The sequence below is a fragment of the Oryzias melastigma genome, linkage group LG7 (assembly GCF_002922805.2).
Source record: "Oryzias melastigma strain HK-1 linkage group LG7, ASM292280v2, whole genome shotgun sequence".
Lineage (NCBI taxonomy): Eukaryota > Metazoa > Chordata > Actinopteri > Beloniformes > Adrianichthyidae > Oryzias > Oryzias melastigma.
The window spans coordinates 14759343-14783557 of record NC_050518.1 but is presented as its reverse complement, the minus strand read 5'-3'; the positions used below and the strand labels follow the sequence as shown (position 1 = coordinate 14783557).

Sequence of the window (24215 nt, the reverse complement as noted above, 5' to 3'; positions counted from 1 at the left end):
TGTAATTCTTTTAAAATCATGCATGTATTGTCTTGTGTTTTCTTATTTATTTCTTTTTTTTTAGATGTCAAGTAGTTTCATATTTTTCTAGTATACTAGTTGCACACATTACCATATTAGAAAGTGAAATAAATAATCAATGTGACTGTACAATACAACTGCATTTAGTTAATTTGCCAGAGCCTAACCCGGCTACTTTTGGGACAACATTCAAAATAAAACTGAATCCTAATGGATGAAAAGTTAATTCAATTACAGACCCTTTTCAAAAATTTTAATATCATGGAAAAGTAAAGCGACTGGATGGGTCAGTTGGTTGCATGCAGGACTGGCGCATGGGAAAACAAGGGTTTGTTTCCTTAGGCAAGCCCTTCATGCGACTGCCTAACTATGGCTATGTCCAAATTCCCACCCTAATCTCTAACTACTAAAAAAACTGTTTAGTGCCTGTCTGACAATACAGTACCCTGGATTTTAAAAGCAATTCAGATACCATTCTCAATACTTTTAGTTTTTCTAAATGGCAAATATGACGTCACCGATTGCACGAAGGGAAAATCAAATCAATATGAACATTTCACAACAAATGTGGATGGTTTAGTTAAAAATTTCATTTTTACACGCCTTTTTTACCTGCAAAAATTGTTCGACTGCAATGGTTCTATATACTGCACTATATTGTGAGCATTTAGACAAGGGGGTTTCCCTGTACTGGTCCCCAGCCCGCATGAAAGGTGAACAAAAAACAACAGTATATAATAGAAAAGTGTATTATTTCCACGATTCCATCCTTCATAGATTCAGGGCACATCACTTAATTGATTTAAATTATTTATTAAATTATGTATTTATTTATTATTAAATTATTTATTTTTCTATTTTTTTTACGTAAATTGGAGAACTTATGAGAACAGAATTTATTTATAAAACTGAAAAAAAAGGGTTTTTTTTTTTTTTTTTTTTTTTTTGTTTTTAATCCTAAATTAAAAAAAACAAAGGAAAAAAACTCAGACTTGGTAAAATTAAAATAATTATTAGTTTTTTTTTGTTTTAACAACGTAGGTTTCAGATCTTCATTCTAGTTCACAGGATGGACGTTTTCGTGATCGGACAGAAGAAGAAACTGGGGGTTTTCACATCGATCCGGGACCTGGAAGTAAGTCGGTCTACTCAATAAACGCACACGAACAGCTCAAAACTGATCATACTAGTAAAACGAATAACTTTAACTCAGGCTGAAGTTTATTTTATACTTTGTTATTTATATCCGTCTCTGATTGGGGAAAAAACGAACGTTAGCTTGTTTTAATTTAGCTTAGCTACAACATGCTAATTGAAACTCACTAGCTAGTTTTAGCCATATAAGTAAAATAATTAACGGATGCGCATTATTTCAGTATGTTTAAACATTTATGGTTAATATTAGCTTAATAGATGGTGAAAAGACTAATGATAAACATTTGTTAAAGTATTGCAATATTTAGTGTAATTTAGCGTTTATGTAGCTCAACAAGCTTTGTTCGTTTTTATGCGAAAGAAAACTCCTCAACTTGAATCCACTATTTTATTTGTAATTGTTTCCCCCATCTATTATCTTATGTACTTATTTTTAACTAAGGATATATATCTATATATATATATATATATACACATATGTATGTATATGTACACCAATAAACTGTTAAATAAAGATGCAGAAGTGTTTATTAGCAAGTTAAAAATTTGACTATGAAAAAAATCTAGGTGGCTTAATTTGATAAACTATTTTCTTAACATTTTGGGGGAAAACATTCTATTTTATGCAAAAATGACTTTTTAAAGCAGGACTTTATTATGTTTTTGTTGTTGACGTGCTTCTCTGAATCAAACATACCCTGTTGTAAAGGCTGTCTATCCATCATAATGGTTCTATATTTCAAAAGAGCATGTTGCTTTTGTTTTCTTCCACAGCACTGATTAGCTTGTTTTAAGCTTTTGGCAGCCACAGCTGCTGCTAATCAGGTGCCTGATCACAGCAGCTGTGAGAATCAGTGTTGGGGGGGGTCAGTGGGGCTTTGCATGGCAGATAATTGCACAAGTTCGTGTTGGCTCCACTAAATTAAACTGCAATGTTGATTGGAGTAAGCCTTAGTGGCACATTCAAACGGATAATCAAATTACATATGGCGCGGAGACGGAGTCCTCAGAAAACCCATTCCTCCCTTAAAGACTCACTCTAATGAAAATGGGGTTTTTAACTGTTTCTTGTGGCATTTTTCTGATGATGTACAAAGAATATTAAGGTCAAAATTGCATTTCTGAGTATTTTTTAATTTAAATTGTTGTGACTCAGGAACAGATAAGAAAATGTTGGAAATATCGTGTAGCTGTGATGTAGAACCAACAGCAGTAAGCCACAAGCTCCCTGCTCCGCTCCATTCTGATGCGTCCACTTGTTGACAAATAGATCCTTGTATGTCTTTGTTTACCTCTTCCGAGCTGGAATTTGGCTCAAAACTGGCTTAAAGCTAGATAACTCCGATATCGCTTACCACTGTTTATGCACCGGTTGGGGTTGTGAGGGGCTGTAAGAGTGTAAACAAAGGGATGATGGGAAATGGCCAACGTTCCCACCAACAACTCAGTAGGGAATTTTTAATGAAATAGTGTCACTCTGTAGAAAATATGTTTGAGAAATGACAGTTTTTCTTTTATTTTGGTTAAAAAAAAAAAAGTGGCATGATCATAAATAAAAGACCACTAGAAACGCTTTTAATATAAATCAAAAGATGATCAGAGTTGAACTACTACTGTGAAGTTATAGGGGATCGCTCTCTGTCCAGACACACACACTCTGGTTTTCTCTATTCCCAGGGGAAATCATTTTCTATTTTTGTCACTTTATTTTTATTGTTCTTTTTTTAACACATTTAGGAGAAACATGCAGAAGGGGCAGACATTGTAAGTAAAGTATTAGAAGAAAAAAACAAAAACAATTGAACAACTGGGGCAAATAACTAACAAAACAAAGGAAAACAAAAAAACATCAAAAACACATACACATCAGATTACTTTGACTCTACTAGTTTTTACATGCTCTGCATATTTTTCTTATGTTCTTTTCATTGTGCATATAGTCAATTTCTCCCATATTTTTATGAAAAGCTCTTTTTTTATTTTATAATTCAGCATTTCCACATTATTTACTTCCTTTAATAGTTCCTCCCATTCCTGTTGTGTTGGTGGGTCTGTCTGACTAGGAAGATTTTAATGAAATACTTGTCACTTTTAAACACATTGTTTGACAAATTGCCCAAGTATAAGAATATACTTGTCTTTGGCACATTGTAACCCAAGATTCTAGTGATGACCTGATGAGTGTCTTTCAGCTGATTATAGGGCAAAGCCAAAAAATATAAGAATGATCTGCATTCATTTTCCACATTTTCTCCTAAATGGTTGGGCAAATAAAGTTCAGTTGTGTCTCATTAGACAAAATTCATTGTCTTTGGTCTTAATTTCCTCCTCAGATTCAAAAATGTCATCCCTTTCTTCATCCTGTAAAACTGCCCTCGCCTCATCTTCAGTCAGAGAACACGCTTCTGACTCGGTTGAGCTAATTCTGACGCCGAGTGGATTTGTGACGCAGGATCAGGGGCAGATGTTGACCTCCGACCTTGGTCTGATCGAGATGACGGAAGCTGAGTATTCAGACTTCCAGAACTTCATCTGTGGGCGCGCGGCGACTCAGGCGGGGCCTGCAGAGGGCCCGGACTCCAGACCTCACTCAACCGTAGTGATTGGCAATGATCCTGATAACTCTACAGCAGTTTCTCCCCTCACGTCCACTCAAGCCATCGACCTGTCGGTGTCAAGCGACGACCACTGCCTGCTGACGTCAGTGGAGAAGACACCAGTGTCATACGGAGAGGTCCCAGGATTCGTGCTGGCCAGGATCAACACGGAGGATAGTCCGGCGACGCCTCTCGGCAAGCTCAAAAGATCCTCACAGAAGCAGTTTTCGTCCAGTGCTAGAGTTTGTTTGGAGAAGAGATTCAACAGCATGTGTCCTGAAACCGCAAGACAACCAGACATTCCCCCGACTCTCCTCAACAGGTACTTTCAAAAACAACAACAAAAAAAAACAAGCTTTGGTTCTGCTCTGTTTAATGTGTACCCACATTTCCTTTGTGCTGCTTTAGTCTGCTGACAGCCTTCCAGCAGTCGGCAGAGGCTGAAGAGACGGCCATCAATCCTCAGAGGTCAAAGTGGGTGAAACCTGATAGGGAAAATCCTCCTGTTGGTTCTAGCAGAGACCTTAATCCAGTGTGTGGTCAGGTAGGATTAGAAAAATGAAAAACATGCTTTTTTAAAAATCATTTTGTTTAGATAAAGCCCTATTATCTGCCTCTAAATTTCAGGTTCTTGCTCAGACGGCTGAGACAAACAAACACGCAGGTGTAGTCATCTCCAAGAGCTTGTCATTTCATTTCTACCCTGATCCCACTTTTTCAAAAAGTGTTTATGCCAGCAGCAACCCAGCAGAAGAGCAGCAGCTGATAAATGTCGAAGGTAAATAAAGAAAATGCATCTGCATTTTATTTGCAGAGTAATTTGCATTATTTTTCTTTCTCTGAATAGAGGATGTGGGGACACCTGCTGTCCACAGACATAATTGCAGCGCCCTGTGCTCTGAGCCCAGCAGAGCCATCAAAGCTGCGCCTGACTCGGTCAAAGAGGCAGAGAGCGGAGGCCGGAAAAGAGCTCGATCTCTTCTGTCTCACAGCCAGCGCAGAGAGAGACACAACATCACTGAGAGGGAGCGCAGGTGAGCTGCGGTCTGCATGCAGAAACTCCTTTTCAACGGAACTGCTGCATTAAAGTCAAGTTCCTAAAACCTTTATGCTCTAAATCAGGGGTCTTTTACCCCTCCACGGTGGCTCTTTGGTTAAAGAAAAATGAAAAAGTTTCTAAATTTTAAAAATTACCTGTAAAGTAAGAAGTGGGAAAGTAGTAAAGGTGAAAAAAGCAAACTAGCTCAAACTTTAACTCATTTACAATCACTTAAAGGTCAGTGCCTATCACAGTCGAACTACATTTTGATACATTTTTCTGTCTTTTCCTGAACTACAAAAAAATCAATGGATGTCAATAAGCGCAACCAGCATTAAGGTGCACCGAATTATTAAGAACATTTTCTATTTTTGAAAAAAATGAGGAAATTTAAGTGTGTTTGAAAAATACGGCAGAGGTCACTTTATTAGCTTGGATTTCATTTTAGTTTGTTAGATTTACATTTCTGGCACCAAAAACAGTGAAATTACCTGTTTTTATTTAATCACTGCTGACATTAAGATTTCTACTACAAATTTTGCTACATTTAAATGATCATATGTGACAGGGTGTCTTTTATTTTGAAAGGAACTTTTGTCAAAAGTTTAAAAAATGTCTGTTTTCTTTTAATGTTTGTATTTTATTTATGCAAAATAAACAACAGTTCCTTTATGTTTATCATAGTAGTAACAATAGCATAAATACAAATCAGTGTCATTTTTTTAAAGGATGAAGGAAGAGTTTGTGGCTCCTACTTGGTTGTAGTCGGTGAGAAATCAACCCGAATGTTTCTTTCAGAGTTGAAGGTTGCAGCCCTCTGATCTAAACGTTAGCGTCTTTACATTTGTTTATAAAATACTTGGATTTGAATTGAAATACTCCCTTTTTAAAAAAAAAAAATAAAGAAGAAGTCAAATAAAAATTATAAAAAATTCCTAAAGATGTAGTTTAACGATATTTTAGCATTTATTATCACAGAAAGAAATGGATGTTGTTTGACAAAAATGTTAATATCACCATATCAGGGAAATATTTAACTATTATATCCTTAGAGCTGATAGTAGAGTTTTTGCTGCAACACATGACACAATAACTTTTAAAAGCCTTTTTTTCAGTCTAATTTGGTTTCCAGACTTTCCCTAAACGGTTTTAAGTTAAAGGCGATAGAACATTTAAAACAAACTTTTAAGCCTTTACTAAACATGTCTGATGAACGTCAGGAAGAGAATCCGCCTGTGCTGTGATGAGCTGAACACCATGGTGCCGTTCTGTGACCCCTGCACTGACAAAGTGACCACACTCACGTGGACCACCACCTTCCTGAGGTACATCACCAAGAAGTATGGAGACACGTTTAAAGAGGTGAGCCTGTGCGTTTGCTGTGTCTGTAGCTGATGTGCTCTTTCAAGCTCCAGACGATTGACTGTATTTGAGAACTGGACAGAATAAGTGTGACTTCACCTATAGAAACTAGTTTAGTGAAATTAAGTCTATTCAGTTGCTTTTTTTCCCTTGAAATCTGTCAATCAAAGACTTTATTGAGGCATTTGATTGACAAGTTTATTGCCTGAATTACTTGCACTACAGAAAAAATATTTAAAAATTATGATTAGCAAGAATATGTTTAAAAATAGGTGACAGAGCAAGAATAGTTATTCTGACAAAACCAACTACTGAGTAATATCTGTTTATTTCTCAATAGAAGTATATGGGATTTTGGCTTCTTGGAACCAACTTCCTGTTTGGAACCCAAGGGGTTTAGTCCAGTTCTCAAATACAGTCAATGGTCCATACATCATTGGAATATATTCATTTTTTTGTAGCACAAAAATGATTATTAAAAAAAAGAAATAGCTAGCTAGTGATAGTTAGGGGTATGTATTAGCAAGAGTCAGGCGATACGATACATGTCTCACGATACGATGTGTATCATGATATATCCCAAGACTGTTTCAGAACTTGTATTCACTTTTTTAAGAGTATGACTTAGAAAAAAAACTCTACCTGAATAATAAATGTTATTTAATGCAATAAAATGGTAAATTCATTTTTTAATTATCACAAAATTAAGCACTGCAATAGTGTACAAGTTGCTTTTATCTAAGCAAATTCATGGCGCTCTTCTTTTGGTAAATTAAAAAATATTCATTTTTAAAGGTAATAGTATTTTCTGATTTCCACAACAAAATATTTGTCAATATAAGAAAAAAATATATAGAATGAATGTGTCTTGACCAATAAAAGTATTATGGAGGAAATAAAGTGCTGCTTATTTCCAACATGGATAAATCTAGCATTTAAACTGTTCAGGAGCCGGAACGGTACGGAAAACAAAATTAAGATGATAAAGATGGTAAAGAATTATCTAAATATCATCTTGTCAGCATTTTAAATCAATACAAGTATCGGCAAACAATGTATCTCCCAAAAAAGATCTTTCCCTACACCCCTAGTGATAGATAGTGTCTGGGAAACAGATGGTACACACATGGGTGGACAGAGGTAGATATACAGTAAGAGGACATTTTTTGTGGCTGTCTGCACAAAATTTAGATAAATCACTAACCTCAACAGGCGGACTTAAACAGTAGCGAGTTAATCAGTTTTATTTTTTTTTGTTTTGTCCTCAGGAGTTTGTGAAGCTCTTTGCCCATAAAAATGAAATCTCTCTGAAGTCCAGCTCCTCTCCAGACCAGCACCCAATCCAGCAGGAGGTGAATGAGGCTCTTGACACCTCCCTCGCTGCTGAACAATAAACTTTTTTTTTTTTTTAATCCATAAAAATGTTACATTTTATTGATTTGTCTTTGCTGGTGTTATCGGGGAGGGGGTTTACTCTTGAAATGTCTGAACCTGTTCACTTTCTAAACTCCATGTTAAAATCTTGTTTTTATCCAGTTGAAAAAGGATGAACTGGTTTAATGGAGCAAAAATGTTTACTTAAGTTTTTTAAAACAAAAAGTTTGTTTCTTTTAAAAATGTACTAAAATACTAAAAAGTTTGACTTAAAATAAGTTCTTTTAAAGCTTGTCTAATGTATCTGAAGTGTGCTGTTTTCTTTTGACGTGTAGAAAAGAGTAATATTTGAATGAAAAGTGGCTTTATTTGGTCTTTCTTACAACAACGTCGCCGTAGCATCTTACTGTACATACAAGTCACCCACAAACAATAAATAGAATTAAAGTAAATGTATATTTAATAGTTACAGCACCGGTGGGATATAGTGGACGTGGTCATTGCAGATAGGAGAAAAATGAACTTGTAAAAACTAAAAAAAAAGCCCCTAAGCCTCTTAAATGATGTTTATTTCACATTTCTAATTTATGCATTGACAATTTTTAATCCTGGTTTTGATTCTTAATCTTCACATGTGATTCAAAACATTTTGGCAGAAAACAAGTTACTAAAAAAAACGTCCATATTTTACACAATAAGCTTGTTAGTTGAGGTAACAGCTGGGATTTACACAATGGGCCATGATAAGAGCACATCGACATCAGACAGTCACGGGTGTTTGGAGCGTGGTTATTGATGTCGATGTGGCGCTGGACGACATGTACAAAGTTTTTATACACAAAGCGATTGTTCCAGTTTGCACGTCTGCGTGGTGATGTTTGGATTGTTGTTCTCCTGCACTCTTCCATGTCTCTGCCTGCTTTCTTCCTGGGTGTCACGCGGGGTCTTTGTTCTGTTTCTTATCACCCTCGCCTTGGTGACCCTCCGTTCTTCTCCAAATATCTGATGTTACTCTCGCCATCTTGTGACGCTTGTATTTCAAATAAAGAAACGTTTTTAAGAACCAGTCTCTTCCTCGTTTTTTATCCTCCCTCGTCGTAGTGGAGGATTTTATGCTGTAGGAAGTTTTTTTGTTTAGTTTTTGGGGTTGGAAGATTTTCCAGCCACTGATGCTCCCTGGCAGGCTGATGTATCACAGATCCCAGGAGGTCCCTGGTGTCCTGTCCTTCCTACTCTGCCCGGCTCTCCGGGCTCACCTGGATCTCCTGGAGATCCATCACGCCCGTCTTTGACAATTCCAGGTACTCCTGGTTGACCTGTGAGAAGCAACGCACATAGTTGTAGAGGCAATCATAAAAGTTATGTATCTTTCCTTGACTTAGAAACCCTTCATACCTTGGTGTCCTTGGTCTCCAGATGGTCCATCAACGGCTTTACCGACTGAACCCTTGTCACCTTGATCTCCCACATCACCTGTATTAAAAACACACATGCTAGTGGCTATGTAGCACAGTGTGCGACACTTCGAGACTGGAATATTATGGTTTGACTGACTCCATGATTTAGTCCAGGGTTCTTATAAAGTCTTAAAAGCATTGAATTTATGAATTTGGAAAATTATACCTTAAAAATTTCTTGAATTTTGATATCTCAGCCTTAAAAATAGCTTAAAAACATTCCTTGTCCCAGCTGACATCTGGCTCAAAACAATACGTTACAGATATTGGTTGACAGTTTTATGTAACAGCGGTGAAGATTTACACTAGCAAGACTCAGAGCTATCATTATCAGATGGGGGGGATCAGGGGCGGGAGCTGCTCAGCTCAGCTCCAAATGCCACGCCTCCTCAGAGGAGATTTTGGAAACAGAAGCTTCAGATCAACATGAAAAAAGGCTTTTTAAGACATTTAGGTTGTGGGATTCTGGTTACAAACTTCATAAGTATAATTAAAACATTACTGGGAACATTTTTTTAAATAAAAAATAGTCATAGGGGACTTTAAAGTGAATTTTCTGTTTAAAGCCTTGTTCAGTGATATTTGGGCTTTCGCAACTCATGAAACGTGTGAGAGCTCAGTACTTGTGAACTAGTGTAGCACGATTCATGCTTAGGGGTTAGCCCTGAAGTGATTAGTACCTCTTATGGGATGCTCCACTTTTTGTTACAGTAAATTTGTAGCATATACATTACAGTGGTCCCTCACTATATTGTGGTTTCGTGGTCTCAGTGTTTCACTGATTTTAGTGCAATTTTAGTTGTGTTATTTTCTTAAAAAGCGCACTGTGTTCTGTTTGTGTATAAAAATTGATCTTAAAATTGCATATCTGTGGGTGGCAAATCAACTCTATGCTTCACTACCCTTCGCCAATGGTCCCACCCGCAACTCAGAAGTAAATTTCTTATGAACTATGTCCTAAAATGACACAGGTATTTTGATTTTAGCTAAAAAACAGCATAATTGAAAGAGCACTGGGGACGCTTTAACAATAGATCAAAAGATGATTTGAGTGAGTCTTGGAAAACTATAACTTCACACGCTAATTTCACTAATTTCGTCCCTAATTCAGAGATAAGAGCTTGTTTTTATAACTTCTTTTAACAATTTGATTACAAGAAAATACTTTTTCATACCTCTGGGGCCTGGATCTCCAAGTTCTCCTGGCAGGCCTCTGTACCCCGGTGGTCCACGAGGACCTGGATGCCCAATAGAGCCGCCAGAACCAGGCTCTCCAGGCGAGCCGGCAGGGCCGGGGCGTCCCACCATCCCAGGTGCCAGGGGTCGCCGCAGGTTGGCAGCCAACTGTGCTATCTGATCTGCAGGATGGAGAAGAGCCCAGCAGTGAATCCTCAACTATGCTTTCATGCAGACCAGGAAAGCAGAATCTCACCGTCAATCATGGAACCGCACAGCTCTCTGATGTGCTGCTCACTCGCCAGTTTCCCCTGAGACACAAGAAAGAAGTGTGACCTCACCCAACCAGCGGGTACGACAACTTCTCAAGAGTCTTGAACAGCTTAGGGTGAAGGGCAAATCTCAGACTCACAGGTACACCTCTCTTTCCTGGAAGTCCAGGCACCCCCTGTTCACCTTGGAAACCAATTGGCCCTTGCTTTCCCGGAGGCCCTCGTGCGCCGAGTTCTCCTTGTGGCCCCGTCACACCCTTCGGCCCCAGTTCACCTCGTTTCCCTGACTACAACCAGAAACGATCATTAGCTCAATCCTTGTAAAAATAAAAACATTCTGGAACAAGAAACATGTAATATGTCTAAATACTGACTTGAAAAGACAGACGGTGTGCTGAGAAACAGCAAACAAGATATAAAGAAGAGTGAAGTTAGTCTCCAATTACACACATGCTAATGCAGCTTAGTTTGACATGTAGAAATATGAGGAACCAGCAAGAAAGCTAAAGATGTGATACTTATCATTATTTAATCCTGTTAAAGCTGGAATGTTCAATCGTGTGCTGAGGCTCTGCTGCGAGGGCAGCAGTTCAGAGGGAACATGCGGTCGTTTGGTGAACAACACTCAGAAACAAAATGACTATTGTTGTTAAAGAACTCAACCAAAGTCTCACTCCGATCATCTATTGATCTATTGTAAAATCATTCCCAGTGGTCTTTTAATTATGATTATGCTGATTTTAGCCAAGCTCAAAACATAGTTTCTGCAGAGCGGCAGGAGTTCATTAGAAATTTGAGCTGAGCACAGAGCTTCTGTCCCCTCCTGGTATATTTTCTACATCACATTTTTTTTTTCCAAATAGCACATCTTCATCTGCCACTGATTCACACAATCTTTAAAAATGTCCTCCATCGTGAGAAAAACATGTTAAAGTCACCAAAAACACAATTTTCATCGGAGTGAGTCTTTAAAAGGCAGATGAAATGATCTAAATCAGTGTTTTTTTTAACCTTTTTTGAGCCAAGGTACACATTTTTCCTTAACAAAAATCTCACAGACTCGATATCCAAGTGATGGTAAATGTTTTAAGATCAGTGAAATGGGTAATTTCCCACAGTTCACCTGACCATCTCTCATGGAACACTAGTTAAAAAAACACTGATCTAAATAAGCAAAAATATATTTTTTCTAGTTTTCTTAAACACCTTACCTCTCCTTTTTGTCCAACTGGCCCGAAAGTTCCCTAAAAATACAGGAAAATGTTTCAGCTTAACTTCTGCAGGTATGGATGGATTTTTCTTTGACGGTTAATTGGTTTGTTTAAAAGCCAATTAACCAATTAAAAAAACTTACAGGCTCCCCGTTCTCTCCTGGTAACCCATCACTTCCTGCCACGCCCTAAAGTAACAAAGTGGTTATTTAAGTAAACATGTGGCCTAACATGTGGGGGTGATCAGAAATATGTAACAAACCATGTCTCCCTTCGCTCCAGAAGCCCCCACCGGGCCCTGCAGAGTTTGGAAGAAAGAAAGAGAGAGGCACAAGAAATGAGAGCCATGAAAAGAAATGAGAGTATGTGGATTGGGGGTGGGGGGGCAACGAGGTGGGCTGGTTGACGGGGAATGGGACTGGCATGAAGGCCTGCTTTGTTCTTTCCCCAGGTTCTGAACAGGAGGTTACTATGTGTGTGCAGACGGAGGCCGTGCTGAGGAGCCCAACCTGACACACCAACACTCAAACCACTGCGGGGCTCCGAAATATTGCTGTGCTCTTCTGCTCAGGCAGGACTTTTGAAGTTTTTGTAGACCAAGAAAGTGAATCCAGGATTTAAATGAATCTCAAACTGGTAGCAGCAAAATATATAAACTCTCACCCTGTCACCAAACTCTCCACGAATCCCTGTTGGTCCTGGAAGTCCTGGATCACCCAAAGCTCCTTTGATTCCCTATGGAACAGACGCACTTATCATCTACTTAAAACTAATATTAATGACAATAAAGTTAAATAAAAAAAACAAGTGATGCTAAACTACTGACCTGAAAGCCTTTCACTCCCAAAGGTCCAGGGTTTCCAGCTGGTCCAATTCCTCCCTAATGGAGAAACACAGTTTGGTTTTACTGAAGAACAAGTCAGTAAATGAAGATTCTGGTTTTGTGAAGCCGGATTTATCATTCAGGAACATTTGTGAGGATTCAATCGAACTCCTGCAAACTTGTACCTTTTCTTCATGAAGGGTTTAATGTGAAACAAAGATCTCTCTGTTCTCGAATCCTCTTTTTCTCAACTATTGCCGTGGAGGCAATTTCTGTTTATTTTACCATTAAGAAAAAATTGACTCAAGATATACACCTAACACATTTACATGTATATTAAAACTTACTGCCACTCCTCTGGGACCTGCAATCCCCCTCTCTCCTGGGATGCCAATGTCCCCCTGGAGGATAGATGTGCAAAAAAAGTTTAAAAATCCCACCAGGTGAAAATTTTACCTTTAATGAGACCCCCTCTGTTACATACAGGAAGACCTGGCTCTCCAGAGGGTCCTGTTTCTCCAGGTTTCCCTGGATCCCCCTGGAATCAAAGACACAAGAGTTTAATGAGTTTCTTTCCATTTTCCAAGCTTCACTTGATGCTGGTCTGGTTAAATTTTACTCACAACTTCTCCTTTTGAGCCCTTTGCCCCAACTTTTCCTGCCAGACCCTAGAAAAGAAGCAATTTGATGCTAAATGCTTCACTTCCAGTTTCTCCCACTCGTTTGAAAGTTGAAAACACTCACAGGAAGTCCATTTGGCCCTTTTTCTCCAACGGTTCCATGGCGTCCAGCATCCCCCTATTAGGAAATAGACAACACAGTCAGTTTTTATTTCATCACACTGAGACTAAAAACTTATTTTGCATGGAAGTCCTGGTCAAGAGGCAGCAGCACCTACAGATGTAGGCGAGCAGAAGTTCAAGCGTTGCCTTAAAAAGCATCAATATTTCTTCCCTTAAATGACCAGAGCCATTCCACAGTGCTGTGACATTGTTTTATAACCTCTAGGATAAATAGCGTTTCAAAGACATTAAGCATGTAAAACAGATCTCCATAATACAACACAGACACATTTTTGTTTACATAAAATGGAAAACAGCTTATTTTTAAAAAGTAAAAAGCCAGTTTCAGTTTCTTCACAAAATTGTACTGTTGTAGTTCGAATGTTATCAAGTCAGTACACAAATGTATCTAAACACGTGCACCACTTGTATGCACCACCCTCAAAAATAGTGGGGATTATTTAAAGGATGTAATCCCAATCAGTAAACATCATAATGTATCAGCATGGAGGACTAATTTTAGATTAATCAAAAAAGCTGTTCAGCAATGCATGCTATTTGCAAGGATTCAGTTTCCAGTAAATGACAGTATCCTGGACATATTCATTTATATTGGTGTCCGAAAGTTTTGGACCAAAATGACTAATATCAATTGTGAAAATGAGGGTACCCAATGCGGAACCCTGTAAGGGTATCAAAACTTTTCTCCCTCTGATCTTGGGGTAAAATATTCAGGAACAGCTCACCTTCTCGCCATCCATCCCTTGAGTTCCATCCTTCCCATCTCTTCCTGGCATTCCCTGTGAAAGAAGTCACCAACATGGTTTGAAAAGCTGCCATTTATACAGATGACAGAATGTTTAGCACATAAGAACTCACAGGGTCCCCTTTGGGTCCTGGTCCACCAGGACCGCCTTTGGGGCCAATTTTCCCCTATAAAAAAATTGATGTGTTACCTTAAACATTTTTATCCATTCCAACTTATTATAGATCAACAACTTCAACTTACCACTTCTCCTTTGGGTCCTTTAAATCCCTGTGGCCCTCTTTCCCCAGGATCACCCTGGGGACATCAGATGAACACACACACAGCTATTCATTGATGGGACCAATAACCTGTTCCAACTTTGAACTTCTACTATGAGTGTTTGCGATAAATCAAACAAACAAGCAGTGACTCACTGTCTTCCCGATGACACCGGCTATGCCAGGCTTGCCCCTGAAACCTGGGAAACCCTGGAAAAGATGATAGTTTCAAACATAAGGGTAATTCTTTTATAACAAATATTGTTGGGATCTGTCTTTCAGGCTGCTTACTCTGTCTCCTCCTGGTCCAATTGGTCCTTGTAAACCCCTCAGACCACGTGGGCCCTGAAAACGCAGCATTAAACCACCTTAAATCATTATGGGAAAATATTAAGGTTGTTCTCCATGGTTTTCTTCCTGTATCTTACCTGTAGACCCACAGTGCCGGGAATACCTGGTGGTCCCGGTGGACCTTGGTCTCCCTATAGACCAAACGAGACACTTAAACCAAAGGGAAGACAGAAAGTGGGGCAATATTCTTCTCACAAGCTCAACTGACCTTTTCTCCATCTTTCCCCTGCTCTCCCTTGTCTCCTTTGTGCCCAGTGTGTCCCTGAGGGAATGATCACACAAAAACATGATGATTGGAGGACATACTGTCATGACACCCATAACTTTTAAGAAGATGCAGTTTACTTTAAAGCCTGGCATCCCAGGAGGACCAGGGGGTCCAGGGGGGCAAATTGCAGGACACTGTTTGGGACAAAGACACAAAAACTGAGAGGCTCTGCAAAGGAAACTTCCTTTTGTTCTTCATTTGTACTGTCAACACCTTACCAAAAGATCACCATTGAGATCCTGAAGACTTCCCGGAAGCCCCTAAGAAACAGAAACAGATCGTGACTTTTTTTTGGGGTATCCATGATAAATATTTTCGTGGAAAATAAAAATGAAAAAAAACTTACTGGAGGCCCATCAGGACCAGGAGGTCCAGGAAGTCCTGGAAGACCCTCGGGACCCTAAACAAAAGCAATAAAGAAGGACATTGGAAGAATTCTAGCCATTTTGTCTTTTTATTTCCTCCTTGTCCATTGACTTTGTAAGAGAACTGGACCAAGTGAATTTGACGTCACCCATAGAAAATGACTTGTTTCTGGTTCTAACGAAATTAAGTTAATTCAGTTGCCATATTTCCGCAACACGACCGTTGCCATGCTGTAGCCATTCATCAGTAAGCCTTGATTGGTTCTAGCCGGTCTGAGTCTACATTTGTATGGCAATCACTCTCTCAAATCAGGAGTGAGCTTGTTAGAAGACCACACCCTTCAACTGAGAGCGCGCTCATAAGAATCTGTCAATCAAACATTTCAAACGTTCGACTTGACACCACCTACTTTTATTGAGGCATCTGATTGGCCAGTTCATGACTTGAATAACTTGGACTACAGAGAAAATTTAATTTAAAAAAGATGGATTAGCAAGAACATCAAAAAAGGTAGAGCAAGAATGGTTGTTCTGAGAAATATAATGACTGAGTAATAGTTGTTTATTTCTCAATACAAGTCTACAGGATTTTCGCTTTTAGGACCAGCAGTCCTAATTCTAACGTCGGGGGAGGGGTCACTCAGTACTGTTCTCTTGAACAGCCAATGACTTTGTTGCATTAAGGGGAGACTATCACAACTAAAATGACCCCGCCTCCTTCCCAGAAAACATTTAGAATGTCCCACTGACTGCATGGGACTAAATATAGTTTGACTTTCAAACTGTAGCAGTGTCCACCTCTAGTTTGACACTAAAAGTCTCATTTACATTCACGTGTTTTGGAAACATGATAAGCTTGTGACATCACAGAAGAAATGTCATGTTTGGAACCATTAAATTCATTTAGAGTCACTTTGTACTTTAAACTAGCTTCAAAGTGGAAGTCATAGTGTAAACTGTTCGATGTAGGTACCAGGGGACCAAAGAGCAGTCCAAAAGTCAGAACACAAAGAGGTGCAAATTTAAAAAATCTGGTATGAAGTGTGGTGTGGTTTTCATTGATGATAAGGAAAGGCTATAACTGAGTTTTACTCGTTAAGCAAGACAGTTTTTGTCAGTAATGATGGGATGATTTTAGGTTGTCCACTCTCAAAAGTGCAGTGCGAAAGTGGACCACACCAAGTGAATGTGTAAAACTTTCAATATTTTCTACTCATTTGAAATTAGTCTGTTTCTAAGTGTTTATTACCAAGACATGTAAATGAAGCAGAATAAACAGAGTGAATAGGGATTCAGTAAAAACACAAACCAGTCCTTAAAAAGATATTTCATTGACAAAGTTTTGTGAGCTTTATGTGATCCAATGAAGCTGAGAAATATATCAGAAAGAGACCTACCGCTGAACCCTGGGGCCCAACTGCCCCCGGGAACCCATTGGTCCCTGGCAGTCCCTGTAAACAAAAATACAAGGTGTAAGCAACACATCCGAGTGCTTAAACATTCTCAAAGTACTACAGGTACATGGATGTCCAAGTACTACATGGATTCAGGCTGCAGTTTGGTGTCAGAAGTCTACTCACTGGAGCTCCTGGTCTCCCTCTGCCCTACGGAAGACACAGGAAGGCAAATTAAGTCACCACAATCAAGAATAAAGCTACCCCTCAAGCACGAGTAATCAGGTGAGTCCAACACGAACAGATCTGTTTTTTGATCATTGGTGCCACATATATGTGGAGTTACTTACAGGAGGTCCAGGTGGACCAGGAGGCCCCGATTCACCCTGTTGATGAGGAGGAAGAAACACATTTCTGGTTTAAAACTTTTTTTTAATAACTTTAATTATGTTTTTGAATTACTGATACACCTTTTTTTCCAAAATACAAACATATTTAGTTATAATTTTCAATTTTTAATGACAGATTAATGAAAAGTACTGTCTCCTCTTCCATTAAGAAGCTTAAGAACAGTTTTAGTATAAGTGTGACTTATTGAAAAAAACGTTTTCTATTTGGTTCAACTAACAAAGCAAATTTTTAAACATTTTGGTTAAAATAAATGAACATTTTGTTTACATGACGTTTCCTGTTAGCGCATACATGCTATTAACCTTTAAACGAGGCAGATATTTGTGTTAAAATCTGGATTAAAAAAAAAGAAACAATATAGAAATTTTGTCACCTCCAAGTTTTATTTGTGTTGCAAAAATTCCAGATAAACAACACTTGAGTGCCAAATTCCTGTAAACCTAAGTCTTAGTGCAGTCTCTACAGTACTAAAGTGAAGACGCCACAAATTTACTGATGAACAGGGGAAGCTACTTTGACCTTTAACCTTGTTTAGAAGGCAAATTTTTCCTGTTATAATTTTTTTGTCACTAGTGTTTCACTCTATTGACTTTTTATAAGTATTTTTTCCTTTTTTATTATTATTTTTTTTTGTTTTTTTTTTAACATATGTACGACAATAGAAGCTAAAGGCTTATCTGATGTTTATGAGACCTGCATGGCCAGAACACTGTTCAGTTGCAGTCATTAGTTCAGCTAATTAGATGGAGGTTTAAGGGGTTTGGAACACTACTAGTTTCTTAGTCTGCAGTTTTGTTGCATTCATCCCTTGGTGCTGCAGAGGATTTTTTAGTGGTCACATCTGCCTCTATGTCTTCATCTCTTTTAGGTTTGTCTGCACCAGATTCGAAAAGGAAACAATAATATCTACAATCTTGGGGATTGGTAGGGAACCGGGGCACATTCTGGAGCGGATTAAGATAATCAGACCTCATTCTGATCCCTCATTAAAAATATTCCTGAGCCTGCTTGACAAATTCAGGCTGACACAGAAGTGAAGCTTGAAGCACGAGCTGCAAAGTTAGCAAAGATGATCTGAATGTTTGTTTGAGTTGAGCTGAATTTTAAAATCTACATTCGTTCCTCTCAGAAGACCGAGAGACCCTCACCTGCTCCCCTGGGGGTCCATCTCTTCCAGGAGGACCATCGGGTCCGGTTAAACCCTGGAGACAAAGAATCACATCAGCTCTCCTGTCTTGTTACTGAGTAAACTTGATCTAAATGTGGCTTTGCTAGCTCAAATGGATCACATACATTCACTTTTAGGAACTAAATCAAATCAAATAAAGTTGTTCAATAAGAACTGAATGTGTAGACACTCACATCGATCCCTGGAAGTCCTGGCAGTCCTGGTTTTCCTGGTACACCTGGTATTCCTGCTTTTCCTTTGGGACCCTACAAAGAAACAAGTCAGACTGTTAGACCAACTGAACCACAGACATGATTTTTTTAATTTGAAAAATTATTATTGGAATCCCAAAACAGTTTTAAATTAAGATTATGTTATTAGTTTAATATATATATATATATATATATATATATATATATATATATATATATATATATATACATATATATTAATGTTTTATTTTAGAATTCAGTTTATTTTCACATAGTAAGAAAACCCCCATTTGATTTTTTTTTTCTTCATTATTGTACATGTTACAAAAATGTTGTTCACCTCAAACAGATCAAAGAAATGACTTCTAATGCAGATTGTTGGAAAACTCTACATCTGACATCAAAAGTGAACTAGGTTTGGGACATTCAACACAAGGCAATGTTATTGAGATGTGAAACCAGAAGTCCAACCAGAACTCAGGAAGAATATTATTCCAACTCATTTTTAAAGTTTTTTTACTTATTATTTCTGTGTTGAGAACATTTGAAGTAGCACTACCAAAAAGTACACACAAATCTGGTCACAGCAAATGTGAGCATGCTGAATAGATCAATACAGGAAGGAATCCCTGTATGTTTACAGAGATGCCTGATGTGATTGTTGAAAGAACCAATCTTTGTCTTGAGCTTCAGAGTCATTCTCAAGGAAAAACACGAATCTTCAGAATCTTCATGCAGCCCCACATCAGAATCTACTCAAGCTTTCACACAAACGTTTGAAACACAAACGCCTGTGAGCATTTGGAGTACCATAATGCTGGTTTTGGTTGACCACAGAAGAAGAAAGCTCTCCAAATATATAACAGAAAAATAAAGATTTTTTTTTAAGTGTTGCAATTCTATAGTCAAACAAACACTATAGTTCATCCAAAAAGTGTTGAGGGACTTAAAACCTTAAAACCACCACAGAGAGTGTTAGAAAACGTAACTTTATTGAGAACTTGGTGTCTGAATTAATTATGCTACATTAGTGGTTGCTCATTTTATTCGTTAGATGCAACATTTGAATCTTTAGAAATATAAACACTTTTAGATACGGCCAATTGTTAGATTAAAGTTGATCAAATCTTGATGTAGACCTTTAGGAACTCACTGAAGAAGACTTCCTGCAGCACCATCGACAGAAGGTTTTAGTTGAAGGTGTACAGCATGTGTCAAAGTCAAGGCCCGGGGGCCGGATCCGGCCCTCCAGATCATTTTATTTTGTTGTTAATAATGGCCCGATGTTATCTTTCTAACCTGTATCATTTTGATAAAATACATTTTTTACAAAGAGTAAAGCATTGAAGGTTATTTAAGGTTTAAGTTGATTATTCTGGAATAACATTCCTGTCTGATTTTATTCATCGTAATGTTAAAAAGTTACGTTTTTAAAGTTTTAAAGATGTTTTGGATTTTGGCCTCCTGTGCGACTGAGCTTGACACCCCTGCTGTACAGTAATACCAACTGTAGACCAGAAGTAAACACTTAAAGGAACAACTTTTTAAACATGTCAGTCCCAAAACTGAAATGTTTTTTTTTTATTCCTGTTTTGTGAATAGAAATGTTTCTGCATAAACAATCTCAGTTACAGATACTGGTTTTTGTTAAATACTTACAGGTTTCCCTGGGAATCCTGGAGGTCCTGGTTTCCCCTAAAAAGGAAAGAAAGGTAAATATGTGCATTTTAAATATATTATTTGTTTTTTGTACCCTAAGAAACACCAACTCATCCTGCTGTTACGCCTTTTTTTTATCAAAGCTTCTTTTCCTCTTTACAGGGATAAGGGACGAGCAAAATGTCTGAAAGTGAAGCCGATTGGTCCCATGATGCCGGCCGGGAGTTTGGTTTGGATTGGAGGGTGAAGGTGCAGGAAGGAGGTGCGAGCTGAAACTCTAGATGCTCTCACAGGCTTGGGGAATGCATGAATGAGCCCTCTGTGTCGCCAAACTTTGAAGGAGTCTGAAAATATCCAAAGCTATGACAACCTGGAGCTTTTTAAAAAAAATATATATATATATAAAAAAAAAACATGAGGCATTAAATGATCTTTTTGTCAAAGATTTGAAAGCATTACCATAAATTAAATTGAGTTAGCAGACATTTATTTAGAAGCCCATTTATAATTTATGTCTATTTTAATGATCTCATTATGCGGTTTCCCCACCAGATCAACCAACTTGTGATTGAAGATAAAAAACTGTCAGTTTATCATTACAGTAAAGCAGAAGTTATAAGTGCAGAGTGTCAGAGTATGTTTTGTAAGAAGGAATGTCTCTATATCCTTTTTATCAAAGTGAGCTACACACGTTAATCCTGCCTACTAGCTAAAAATAATTGATCACATCTGTAGGAGAAGCTGTGGGAGGAGTCAGCCAGGTGGAACCTGGTCTTTTGGATCAATTTTATCCAATTTGGCACAAAAGCCACCAAAGATAAAATAAAATTTACTGCAACTTCAACACATGTTAATTAGCAATACGAATACAAACGGCAGATTTTGCAAAAGAACAAGAATTAAGATCAAATGTGTTCAATTTAATAGATGTTCCACTGTCACATGTCCATACGCAAGCTAAAATAGTGCAATAGTACACATTACAGTTGTGTTAAGATGCTAATTTTCAAGCAATGTCCCTAACTCACATCTGTGCCATCTCTTCCTGGTGACCCTGAGGGTCCTTGCAGCCCCTTGGGTCCTCTGGGGCCTGGCCTCTGCAAGAGAAAATCCGTGAAAATCAGGTGTTTGAGCGAAAATTGCTTAGAATTTTGGTCGGGAAAAAAAGTTTAACAACTAAAATCAAAAATGAATGAATGAACAGCAATAGTAATTGATCTAAGGAGGTTTTCTGTTTCACTGCAACGCAATAAAAATTGCAAGAAAATAAGAGAAACCCCCCCAAACTTCAAACACAGGAGCTTTTTAAAACTATAATGACCATTTTTAATTATTATTATTAGAGTAATGATTTGGCTTTCCTTCACCAAATAAATTAGGACTTTCTCCAGAGTTGAGCTCAGTCAGGCATGCTGAAGAACAGAGGCAGCTTTGTGCACCCTCACCTCAGACCTGCACATTCCACAGGTTCAGAGAAACAACAAACGATGCAGCAACCTGCACTCAGCTCCTCTCAACGCTCAGCTGAAGATCCGAGGGGAAATCTACCCAAAGTTAGGTCAGAAAACACCTTAAAATTCATTCCTATCCATAAACCATTCGGGTTTGAGGTCACAAAGCTTCATTATGAGGCAATAAATTGCAGCATTTAAGATTTTCTTTTTCTTAATGGAGTGCTGCATCCGGAGATAAGACATCCAGCAGCGCGTAAAAGGCGCACCAGCTCCTGAACTCACCTGGGCTGTGGAGGATGCCAAAAGCTGGCACAGCAAGAGCGCCCCAACAGCAGAGAACACCCTCATGCTCTCTTCTCGTCCTCTCAAAGCCCGAGCGCGCACCCACGGAGGTCAAATGTCCGGTTCCTGCTCCGGTCTCGCTGCTGCTGCTGCCTCCCCCTCCTGCTTTTACGCGTCCTACCGGCGGAGCTTTCCTTCACCCGAATGGCTGTCCTCCGCGCTCCCACATAAACCCGAACCTCCAGCTGAAGGGGCCGAGCTCAGCCTCACACTGGGCACGCGGGGGTGCTGGGGTGGGGGGTGCTGGAGGGGAGGAGGGTCCACCAAAAAAGCAAACCCTCTGACTAGAAAGTACAAACTAAAAAATAAATAAATAAAATTAACTGATTAAGGAAAAAAGCTGAAACAAATCTATTAATTTTCAATTTACAGTGTTAAAATAAGTAAATAAATAAAATCGATAAAAAAAATAAACTAAAGAAAACTGAGTTTTTCTGACAGTAATGCTAAAACAAAGGCCTACAAGTGGAATATATATATATAAAAAAACAGACCCCTAATAAAAAATAATGAGACAAACTGTAGAGAAATAGCAGCTCTTTGAACTTTTCCTTAACAAATAAAAAGAATGAAACAATTAAACTGAGAGAAGTTCCAATGAACATACTACATTTCCCACAATGCAACGTTGGATCCTGCTTTTGTTTTGTTTCGTCACAACGCTACTTTATTGTTGTGACATATGAGTATTTAAACCTTTCATGCATGAATTATGATAAAATCATTGTTTTAACTAAATGATTTCATTCGTCTTTAGGGATAATTTTAAGGTTAACTTTAAGTTATATACAGATATATTTATTGGTCCTCCAAACATCAATGTAATTTAAGGAAATTTGTAGGTATAACTGTAAATATTAATTTAAAATATGATATCATGTTTTAATTGTGATTCATCTATCTCTATAGACTAACTTATCTAAGACAATGTCTCTGAATTGGGAATTCCTATCAAATCTATGAACTGCTATTTCTGAGCTGAGCATCTTATTTATCTGAGTATCTTAAGGTGTATATCGTATATTTGCTATCAAAGCTGTACACTGCTGTGACCTCCATGTATGAAAGGGTTAAAATATTTTGTTTTCAAAAAATTTAAAGGGTCATAAATAATTTACACTCCCAAATTAAGAAATTCACTTTTAAATGTGATAACATAGCTGCTCTTAGCAAAAAGTAAAGTTGTGCACTTGAAGTTTTTTTTTATTAAGCACACTTGAGTATACATTTAACAAGCATCCCATAGACTGTGTATAATATACTCAATTAAACTAAACTGAAACATTTTAAGTTTAAATTATAGTAAGGAAACTTCAAGTACACTGCATCACTTTTAGTACACGCTACTTAAGTACACTTAAAAAGACACAATTTCGTTAAAAGTGATTCTTTTATAGAGTGAATTCAAATAGGTTAATGTAAAACCAAAAATATCTTCCTGAGTAACTTCTGATCAGAAAAAACAAAAAAAAATTTTTTTTTTAAGATCATGTTAGCATAAATCTTGAAATTAAGGAGGTAGGCTACATTATTTATGATATTGTTGGGTTTTTTTGACGTGAACCCTGAAGTTGTTCCCCTCCGATAGTGAGAGAAAAGGTTGATGTGTTGAATCAGAGAAGCTCCAGTTTGTCCCACCGGTACAAAACACGTTCCGTGGGTTGTTAGCGTGCTCTGCTGAAAACTGATGCTGTGGGTTCCTTCTTGGTCATTTCCATTTAATATGTTAAGAAATCAAACCAAACTTTATTTATATAGCACTTTACAAGTTCTTTACCAGACCAAATCCAGGCCTCGAGGGCCGGTGTCCTTCATGTTTTCCAACTAACCTGCCTTTAAAGCTCCTTATTGGCCAAACACACCTGATCCAGGTAATCAGCAGCAGATAAGGCAGGATTTATGGAAAACCAGCTGGAGGACGGACCTCGAGGACTGACTTTGGACACTTCTGCTTTATTCTTGTTCCTTCACCAACTACAGCATGACTTTTACTTTAAAAGTTCAGCCTTTTATGAAAAAAAAAAAAAGAAATCCGAAAATATGATGACTTTATTTTGCTCCGTTAACAGCCAGGTAGGTAGCAGGAAAAACATCACAACTTGTATAAAGTTAGTACCATCTTATCAGGTAAATACAGTAACTTCAACAGTAAACAGAGGAAGTGCAAATACAAAAGAAAAATCATCTTTCCAGTTTGAACACTTTCACAGACTGTAAATGAAGACTTTCAATCATTCCTCATTTTTGGAAAGACAAACACATTTTACAATCACCAGTCTTTTCACATTTTTGGCGA

The 24215-nt window shown here is 38.0% G+C and overlaps 2 protein-coding genes and 1 long non-coding RNA gene across 3 annotated transcripts; 2 read left to right on the top strand and 1 right to left on the bottom strand.

Moving 5' to 3' along the window:
- Positions 1 to 605: 605 nt before the first annotated feature.
- Positions 606 to 8072, top strand: LOC112159105 (transcription factor-like 5 protein). Its single transcript, XM_024292969.2, has 7 exons — positions 606 to 1156; positions 3510 to 4095; positions 4182 to 4317; positions 4401 to 4551; positions 4621 to 4807; positions 6033 to 6174; positions 7443 to 8072. Exons 2-7 carry the CDS (start codon positions 3518 to 3520, stop codon positions 7566 to 7568), a joined length of 1320 nt encoding a protein of 439 aa, XP_024148737.1. The 5' UTR covers positions 606 to 1156; positions 3510 to 3517; the 3' UTR covers positions 7569 to 8072.
- col9a3 (collagen, type IX, alpha 3) lies at positions 7431 to 22201 on the bottom strand. Its single transcript, XM_024292966.2, has 32 exons — positions 21860 to 22201; positions 21152 to 21220; positions 20124 to 20159; positions 18447 to 18518; positions 18233 to 18286; positions 17024 to 17059; positions 16860 to 16883; positions 16677 to 16730; positions 15261 to 15314; positions 15133 to 15174; positions 14992 to 15048; positions 14855 to 14908; positions 14724 to 14777; positions 14587 to 14640; positions 14452 to 14505; positions 14279 to 14332; positions 14149 to 14202; positions 14016 to 14069; positions 13232 to 13285; positions 13111 to 13155; positions 12972 to 13025; positions 12835 to 12888; positions 12491 to 12544; positions 12328 to 12399; positions 11927 to 11962; positions 11808 to 11852; positions 11665 to 11697; positions 10594 to 10740; positions 10438 to 10492; positions 10181 to 10363; positions 8944 to 9021; positions 7431 to 8864 (listed from the first exon to the last, which is right to left on the bottom strand). Exons 1-32 carry the CDS (start codon positions 21923 to 21925, stop codon positions 8683 to 8685), a joined length of 2034 nt encoding a protein of 677 aa, XP_024148734.1. The 5' UTR covers positions 21926 to 22201; the 3' UTR covers positions 7431 to 8682.
- On the top strand, positions 19930 to 20513 carry LOC118598956. The gene is made up of 2 exons (XR_004948196.1): positions 19930 to 20176; positions 20286 to 20513. It is a non-coding gene; the product is annotated as an uncharacterized LOC118598956 (long non-coding RNA).
- Positions 22202 to 24215: the final 2014 nt, after the last annotated feature.